The 9,690-nt window shown below is 41.3% G+C and overlaps 1 protein-coding gene across 1 annotated transcript; it reads right to left on the bottom strand.

Moving 5' to 3' along the window:
• Positions 1-633: 633 nt before the first annotated feature.
• Positions 634-7,145, bottom strand: LOC110069125 (monocarboxylate transporter 4-like). Its single transcript, XM_020776586.2, has 4 exons — positions 6,465-7,145; positions 3,464-4,050; positions 2,379-2,748; positions 634-1,412 (listed from the first exon to the last, which is right to left on the bottom strand). The coding sequence occupies exons 1-4, from the start codon at positions 6,736-6,738 to the stop codon at positions 1,213-1,215; spliced, it is 1,431 nt and encodes a 476-aa protein (XP_020632245.2). The 5' UTR covers positions 6,739-7,145; the 3' UTR covers positions 634-1,212.
• Between the last annotated feature and the right edge of the window lie 2,545 nt (positions 7,146-9,690).

The raw sequence follows: 9,690 nt of genomic DNA on the forward strand, positions 1-9,690 counted from the left end.
TTTATCATCCTTGCCCTTGTTTCCTTTTGGTTTATCATCAATGGTAGTTTTGTATGTTTCACCTAAGACCTCGTCCACACTAGGCCAGGAGAATTTGAAAACGGAAGTTTCACTCTGAAAACTCATCAAATGTTTTCCGTTCACACTAAGCCTTCTGAATTTAAAAATGCAACAATCACCGGTCATTTGGATTTGTGTTTGAGGAAAACTCGGTCAGAAAAATCATGCGATTGTCGGGAACGCCATCGCCTTCGAAAAGCTCCGTTGTCAAAATGTTTTCCGTCTACGCGAAAACAAAAAGCCAGCGTTTTCGAATTCCTCCGGTTTGAAGAGCGTTTCCAAAAAGCTCCGTTTTCGTGACGGATTAGTGTGAACGGTAGGTCTAACTGGAGAAACACAGCTCCGTTTCCAAATTTCTCCGGCGTAATATGGACGCTGCCTAAGTGTGCTAAAATTTGGAAGATTCTCTTCAGTTTATAGTACACCGCAAAAGAACTCTGGCAAAAGAATGAATTAACACATTAAGGCGAGTACGTACTGTACAAAGATCATTCAAGCACAAAAAAATACGCTACATAGCCTTACAAGACATAAGTGATAAGTAAAAATTAAATGCAAGAAAGATGAACTAACAAAAAGGTACAATTTTATTTATTTTACAAAATTATTTACTCTCTTTCATTTCTACAAAATATGATGACATTCCGAATTCCCTTAAGAATAGCCCTAAATTATAAAGAGTATAAATTCACTAAATTTTACAACCCGGCTGTGTATATATAGTCGTGCAAGCTGTAAATATCCAATAAACAAAAATAAATACTCTTGCCGGAAAATATATAGATATTAAAAGTTGCACTACCTGGGTACAATATAGCTATGAGTCAGACAGTGCTGGTCGCTCGTGATATGCGCGTGACTCGCACTTTGCACTTGCCTCCATCTTAAATCTTTCCCGTAATTCGATTCTACAAAACTGTCCTTCTTCAAGGCTAACAATTTAGTTATTATTTTTTTCTATTTATCACTTGCCATAGTTACCACCAGGAAAAAAACTGCCCTAGTTTCTACAAAAAACCTCACAATATCAATGGTATTGTAGAGTACAGCCGGTTTGTGATCTCTCGTTCAGATTGACAAACGGCAGAAATTAAATTCAGTACAGTATAGCGAAGTGCTGTAGAAAACGAACTAAATAGTTACTGATCTATTTTACACCACTGTTAACCTGTCATACACGAATATAATTTCTTTTTCTTGATCAGGAACAATAAGGGCTCTTTTTTGCTGACTCTCGATCAACGGGTCCTTCACGCAATGTATCAAAGAAAATATGAAAGCTCCAGTGACGGTCGGTACACCAGCGAGAAAAAACAAATTGCGATAGTGTCCTGTCACTTCACCGAACCACCCTGCAAAAGAAGTAACAGCAAAATCGCGAGCATTAACAATGGAGATTCAAATGCTTTTAAGTCTTTTCTTTTTCTACTTTGCGGTTAATGATATGGGAACAGCAGGGGTGGGTAGGTAACGGGGGTAGGGAGATCTAAACTCCTGGGTCTGAACTTCCCTCCTTCCGTACCTTTTACCCGCCCGTTTTCTCCTCTGACTTCCTATTTCCATTCCTTCTTCCCTTTACCCGTCTCCCGTAGACTCTCTGTCCCGTTTACTCCCGGGTTCCTACCTCCCCTCTCCCCACTCATTTGAACAAATGAAACTTCTGCGCCTGTTTACACAGGTGATTTTTGGTGCAATTTTTGTAGCGAATTTCCCTTCGATTGCGCTACAATTGCTATAATTTGTGAACATCTTGAGCGCTTCATCTAAAGAACTTCAATAAAATGTGATAAAATGTGATAAGCGTTGTTTAAGAGGATGTACACAACTGTTAGAGAAAAAAAAGTATGATAGTAAGTTCAAAATCTCTGGCGATTTCACGCTGTACTGATCATGACCGAACCGCTCTGACATCAAAGCCGGTTTGCAAGCCCGATTTAAAGTGCAACCTTAGCGGAACAAAATTTGCACTGAAATTCGCGACAGAAATTACAAGAAAAATCGCCAGTGTGAACGTACGAGCAAGCTTTACAACCTAGGAAGGCTGACTGGGTTAAGTTAAAGGAGCTCAGTCAAGGTATTTGCAGTCATCTGGGCCACCAACAAAATCACCTTTAAAAAGAAGGAAAACTGAAAATAGTATTTTACAAAGATAGAAAAACACCGATGAGATAATAATAAACCAGAAAGGAACAAGGATGGCAAAGGATGAAGATGAATAACACGGATTACAAACTAAGGAATTGAAAAAAATTAGCCTAAACTTTTCAAGAGGCGAAAACCGTGACGTAGCTCTTTTAAAATCAAAATTTTATTTTCACCTGCCGCGGGAGCTCCGAGTAGCATTGAAAAGGACTGAATCATTAGGACTCCTCCCCAGGCTTCGGACATCTTGTCACGGTCTGTACATTCGAACGTAACAATGGACATAAGCCCGATAATACAGCCATCCAACAGACCAAGGACAACCACATACACTACAAGCATATGATATCCTGTTGCAAAGATAGCCAGTAAAGGCGAGAGCCCGGAAAGAACCATGCAGAAATTGTACAATCGCAAAGTATCTACAAAAGGAAGATCTGAGATTTTTCCGAAAATAATCTTTCCTACACCGGAGCCAATCCCTATGTAAGAAAGCAACAGCGAGCCGTCGCGATGCGAAGAGCCCATCTCTTCAGCGTAACGTACCTGAAACGAAACCAAGAGCAAACCAGGTGAAAATATGAACTGATTTATGAAGAGAAATGTTATATGAAGCCTACACAGTTGAGAGTTTTCTCGTTTGATGGCAAATATTGTACTCAGTGATATAGCCTGTGTTGCAAGCGTTCCCGTTCGAAGAGCTTCGATCTGCATTCTGGCTGCGCGTAAATTGGAGTGACAGCAAAAAATCAACGAGGTATATTGGGGCAATTTTTTGCTCTCGTCCCAATTTACGCGCGGCTAGAATGCGAAAAAGCTCTTCGTGCGGGAACACTTGCTACGCAGGTTATCAATAGTAGCAAAAATATATAGCGGGAAATGATTGAGTTAGTGGCATAGCCTGATAGGAATGAGGAGTCGGTAAGTCTCACTATTCTCTTGCTCCGGGTCAATCAGAGCCGGCCAGGACTTGCCTAGTTCCTAGATATTTCTCTGCGGTCAATTGTTTTCTGATCACGAGGTCCAGGGAGCCGTACAGCCGTACAGGAACTAGTATAAGAAAGGTCGGAACTAGGTATAAATGAACAAAAAGGCTTCCAGTCCTTTAGCGATTTGCAACCATGGACGCTGGTCAAATTTGAGGATGAAGCTGAGCTTGTAAGCTACACCAGTAAATATGCAATCATGGTTTCTTTGCTTTTGGTTTTAATGACACTCGATGTTGACAATGGCTCTAATGAATAAGAGAATACCAACTTACCAAATGAACATGTGGAATAAAATAGCCAAACGTTGCGATAGTCGAAGCTACAGCCCAGATAATGAACCAATTATTTCTTGGGAAACTTAAACCCTTTTTCTTCAAAGACTTTGCCTCGATTATCTCGGAATTCTTGGCGAATTTGTGTTTACCAGTCTTTTTCTCCTCCAAGGGCTTAAACAGCATCCCACAAATAGATATTAAAAGAGCGAGCCCGCTCAAAAATCGATAGCAGTTTCTCCAACCAAACGAGTCCACGACGACCTGCTGCAGCGGCGCGAGTCCGAGAGCTCCTAAGTTACTACCAGATGTCGCTACTCCAGTAGCATAAGATCGCTTCTTGTCGAAATAGTACGCCACCATAACAAGCGCTGGCAGATAGCTGATACTTGTGCCAAATCCAACGATGACACCGTGCGTGAGATAAATTTGCGTTAAACTGTTCGCGAAGGACGACAGTAAAAGACCTAGGCTGGTTATCAGACCTCCAACGATTACAACACGTCTACAGCCAAACCGCTCGCTCAAGAGGCTGCCGGGATAGCAGAAGAAGAAGAGACAAAATTGCGCGATGGAACCCACCCATGCTGTGGAAAAAATACCAGATAATTTTAGAACTATGATCAGTAAAGATTAGTTGCTAATGGTTTGAAAAGACAATTAGGGGAACGAAGGTTTGCATCATCCCTGAAAGGTAAGAAGCCCGGGTAGGGGATGGGGCTCCCATATGAAAAGGTCGGGGATGCTACCCCTAAAGGAGACGAATCTGAGCGTGGCTCAGCTTCATTTTGATCCCTATTAACTAAAAAGATACCACTTTAAACGGAATAGGTTCGATTACCAGCTGCTGTTCAGGAAAAGGTCGAAACTAAATAAACTGCAAAGCCGTGAACGAACATCCCGCTTGATTGAACGTTAGATCTCACAGGAGATCTAATCAGCCAAACGTGAAAAGTAAAACGATGAGAAGTCAAAGACTACTGCAAGGTTGACAGAAAGTGGTATATTTAGTAAAACAATATTTCGGCTGACCAGACCAGCCTTCTTCAGGTTTAGATGTTACTTTATTATAAAAATGAAATTACAATATTATATAATGGTGGATGTCGTAATACATACTTCGAAACTAAAGGGAGTGGCGGAAATGACGAAAAAGAAAAAAAAAACTAAATAAAGTGGGGCCAAAACAAGTCTACGTAGGTTACAAGTAAGCGCTGGGAGACCGGACTCGAGAGACCGGCGCCGGCAGAAATTGATCCCAAAAAACGGAAATGAGAGCCTTTCTCTACTTCTATTATTATTATTTTTCTTTGAGTGTACCCTAAGACACTTTGACAGCTAAAAATACTAGCGTTTCGTTCAAAAGGTCATTTAAGATATTTAAATTATTAACTTTAGGTTGATAATACCAGTGTTTCACTTGCTCGTGGTTTCCGGCATTACTTCCCCTGCGATCAGGCGTTCTTTTCTTTTTTTCGGCGAACGGGAAACGTCTGATCGCAGGTTTAGTTAGGCTCCACTGAATTGACTGAATGCCAGGCATTAGAAATCGCACTCGTATTCAGTGATGCATGATGACAATTTGAAGTGCAAAACATACCCAATTGTCAAGTAATATAAGTGTTTTTCCAAAAACTGTGGGCATGTAAATGAAAAATTCCGCCTTTTCACCTTTTGTAACAAAACTGTCGGAAAACCAACTACAATTCAGCGCAGTCGTCTACTAGACGATAAACAGAAGAAAAGTCTACGGATATATCTACCTCGTTCCCAGGTTCTCATCTCCCCGCCCTCGGACTGCCGGATATATATCTTCAGTTGTCATCAATGCTGTTGACCTTTGCTTCGGGACTTCAATTCAGCCGACGGAAATGCGTCCCTTTTTGTGAGCCTACACTTTGCTTATTGTCTGATGCGACTTCGAACACGCTAACCTTGGCCTTACGTGATTCATGTCCGTTTATATATTTTTTTTTTGTATTAGCATTCACGTAAATCTACCAAACAAGAGAGTGGAATCGTGGTCAAACAATGCTATTATGTGACAAATATGTTTTTTTTTTTAAAAAAAAAGCTCTTCTGTTTAAGTCTAAACAACGGACGAAGAGTGTAAAGTAGCATCAATGATATCGGACCATATTGATATAAACAAAAAGATACCATTTAAAAGCGACGAGCAGATTGTTCATTAAAGTTATGTTTGTTTCTGCACGGAATGTAATTCATATGCAAATCTGCGCGATGAAGCAATATTTCTCTAGTGCCGAATTTGTTATGCTTTGTAAGCGCTCAAAAACCACAATTTGACTACGCATGATAACGATTTTTTGACGGCTGAGGAGTCAAAACTTAGTACAAAGCTCCATTCAAGACCATAAAATTGCGGGAATTTGGGAAATCAGCGCGCGCGATGTCGCTTATTTAAGTCCCGGGGGGTACTCCATTATATGGACTATATAGGTCCACTACCCCAAGGGGTAGGGTTTTTCAGCCGTTTTGGCTATATAGATATGTTCGGCCCCCAAGGGTAGGGTTTTTCAGCCGTTTTGGTCATAAATAGGGTATCAATTTTGGCCATTTTGGTTATAAATAGGGTATGGTTTTTGCACTCTGGTCTTGAATTGAGTATGTTTCTTAGAAGAAGCTACTTTTTCATCATTATCAATAAGACCGTCACCAAAAGCCCTTCATAAGTCATGTTTAGGGCAACTGGATCAGCTGCAACGGTCGTAAGTAGGTTATCGAATTTTTGGTCAGGTCATAAATAGGGTAGCAAAAAACGACGATTTTGGTCATAAACAGGGCAAGGGTTTTGGGAAGTGGGCCACATACCCCTACACAACTTTTCTGGAACTACCCCCCAGGATTAAAGTCAAATTCGCGGTCTTGCTATTAAAAGGAATTGAAGAGTTACGAGAGATGGACAGATTGATCTGAGAGAATATTAATATGTACTAATAGCTCACTTCGGTAAACAACAAATCTCAAATGTACTTTGTACCTGTATTTGCTTTCGATTCTTTGAAGTGGTCTAGCAAGGCCGCGTATAGGACTCCCACGGTATAGTGCATTCCTAGGACAACAAACAAATCGCAGAATGCGGCACCACATACAACCCAGGCCCAGCCGACATCTTTCTCTGTAACCTCGGCATCTTTGGCTGAAGGAAACTCGGAATTTGTCGGCTCACACTCGATGATTTCCGATCTCGAAGTACTTGGATCTGTGTCGGGCGGTAGTAGTTTGCTGTCGTATAAATCATCCTCGTCGTTCATTTCTGCTGGATTCGACGAAGCCGCTGTTTATAAAAGAGATCGCGCTGTAACACGCCTCACATATCCCCCTTAAGAGAATAGCAGTGTCATTCAATCCGTACTGTACCGACAGTTGACGTAATTCGCCGGTTAAATAACCAGAATAACAAACTTATAATCCGTACGGTTTCACCGTCCGCTGCGTGACCCCAGTATTGATAGGTTCAACGCAAAAAAAATTCACTTGAACACACACGTCGCGAAACGGGTCACTTTTGTGGGAGTAGCTGTCATTAGCAGTTCGCATATAACTGCTGACGTTTTTTCCTGTGAATTTGTGAACTTTTTTTCCGTCCTTGTTCCGATGTTAACCTTGTCACAACGAGAGAAGCTGATTCCGGGTTGACTGCACGTCACAGAGCTTATATTTGCATATCGTATGCTCAGCGCATGACTACTTTGCATATTATGACTATTTATGAAAATTCTTGGGCGCAATACAATAAAAAGAAGCTCATTTTGCCGCCCAGCGAAACATTAGCTTTTACAATAGCCCTCATAAGTTCAAAGCCCATTCTTCTAGGACATAGGCTCCCCATTACCTGAGACACTGTCAGTAACAAATGTGACAAGTTCCGTGCCATAATCAGCGATCAGGCGTTCTCGCAAAAAACGAACGCCTTATCCGGTGGAGGTTAAGTACTCTTGACATATTACATCAAACATTTGACCACATTTCCATTTTGAGTTTGACAACACTCTATCAGTCTTATCTCGATTTCAGCCTAAAAAAAGCGTTAAATCAAATCTTCGCCCTAAAATTACTCTGGTGCCGGTTGTATAATTAAAGTTTTTTTCAACATAACTGTGCCGCCAGTTTTAAAATAAATTCTTACAGCGAGGGTGACAAAAAAGTACTACCCACTTACTTACTGCTCACTGTGCCAGGTGTGGCGCATAGGGCAGCAACCAAATCACGCCAACCTTGCCTACCCTTGGCCGCCCACCGGCTTTTCAATGGTGCTCCAGTTGTACTTGAGCTCACTCAACTCCTTCTCCACCGTTCTGCGCCATGTTTTTGAGCGTCCTCCTCTACGCTTGCCTTCTGTTGTTCATCGCATTACAATTTTTGCTATGTTGTTGTTGATGATCTTTTCGAAAAACATGCCCAATCCATCTCCATCTTCTCTTGTTGATAATCGTGCGAATATCCTCCTGTTTAGCTTGCCTTAGGAGCTGGTCATTAAATATTTTCCGAGGCCGGGCAACATTCTTAGAATCTTCCGGAGGCTAGTTAGGTGGAAAGCTGCTAGCCTTGAAAGGTCACGCACGGCCTTTTTATTCGCCAGTATTCGGCACCATAAAGTAGAGTGGATAGCACGAAAAAAATTTTTTCGTCTCGCGCTTCGCGTTCGTGTATCGCGTTTTCTCTCTGCCCGCTAATCCGCGCTAATCCGCTTGTTCTGCAGGCTAGTGACCGCAGGGCTAAGTCATCCGCGAAATCAAGGTCTTCCAGTGTAGAACTGAAGGGGTCCATTTTATACCTCTTTTCTGGTCTTCCATTGTACGACGAAGGACCCAGTCAATGGCATTATTAAATGGCACGGATGGTAAGACACATCCCTGACGCACACCAGTTACCAACACAGCATGTAAAGTTTGAATAGAAGCATTTGATGGCGTCTTAAAACAATGCGTTGCGGGATGCCATATGCCCTCAAAATCTGCCAGAGACTGTTCCTGTGGATGCGATCAAAAGCTTTCTCATAGTCAATGAAATTTATATACAGCTGCCTGTTCCACTCAGTACAATGCTCTAGTATATTCCGGGAGTGTAAAAATTTTGTTCCCTACACCCACGCCCTTTACGAAATCCAGCTTGTTCATTTCGCAAGATGTCATCAACAGCTCTGGTGATGCGCTGCAAAACATTTTACTCGGCACAGACAGAAAGGTAATTCCCCACCAGCTGTTACAATAATTTAAAGACCCCTTCTTTGGTATCTTTGTTGCGACTCCTCTTGTCCAAGCCAATGGAATTTCTTCCAGCTCCCATATTTTTGCGAATAAGGGGATTAGAATAGTGGCAGCAAGCTCATGGTGTGTTCTAAACAGTTCAACATTCAAGTTATCATGGCCGGGAGCTTTTCCATTCTTCAGGGATTTTATGGCTTGGATGACTTCCCTCCAGGCTGGGGCATCAGTGTTAACATCAAAGTCGGTTATGGCCTCCAAGATGTTTGGAAAGAAAGTACTCGAACATTTTTTACCGGACTTCGGACCTCCTGCTTTTGGAAACCATTCAGATCAGATGAGGTTATGTTTGCTTAGTGCTGTGCCGTTGCAGTGTAACAGTTTGAGACAAAATTAAGTACTAGCTTCAGACAGTTATGTCATAAAAACAGTTTCGTCTTCCCTCCTTCGACCAAGACATTTTCCTTTCATCCTACCCCTCTCTTTACAGACTTTCGACATACAAGCTCCACCCTCCCCACCCTCTAATTTTCCCGCTATAATTATTACACCGTATTTTCTAAATAATTGGACCGGACAAAGTTTTCATTGATAAACAACTCAGAAACTATATCTGTCATACAGCAACAACAACAACAACAACAACAACAACAAAACAACAACGACAACAAGAACACCAACAACGAAAACGACAACATCTTTATTTCTCAATACATATAAATATAACATTTTTTAGTCAATTTATTATATGAAGCAGGTTTCAGGTAACTGTTGCAACCTTCAAAATTTAAAAACGTTCTCTGTTTAAAATAGTTTCATATTACCAGAGCTTTCGATTACCATTCTGCAATCTTTGACAAATAGGGACTTGCAATCGAAAGCTCTAGTAATTTTAAACTATTTTAAACGGGGAACGTTTTTAAATTTTGAATATGTCCTATCCTGGCCTGGTTACTCGTTCATTTTTTAAATATATAGTAAAGCTAAGGGAAAACCGTG

This window comes from Orbicella faveolata, unplaced genomic scaffold (assembly GCF_042242905.1).
Source record: "Orbicella faveolata isolate gen_17 unplaced genomic scaffold, um_ofav_v1 contig_15, whole genome shotgun sequence".
NCBI classification, from domain to species: domain Eukaryota; kingdom Metazoa; phylum Cnidaria; class Anthozoa; order Scleractinia; family Merulinidae; genus Orbicella; species Orbicella faveolata.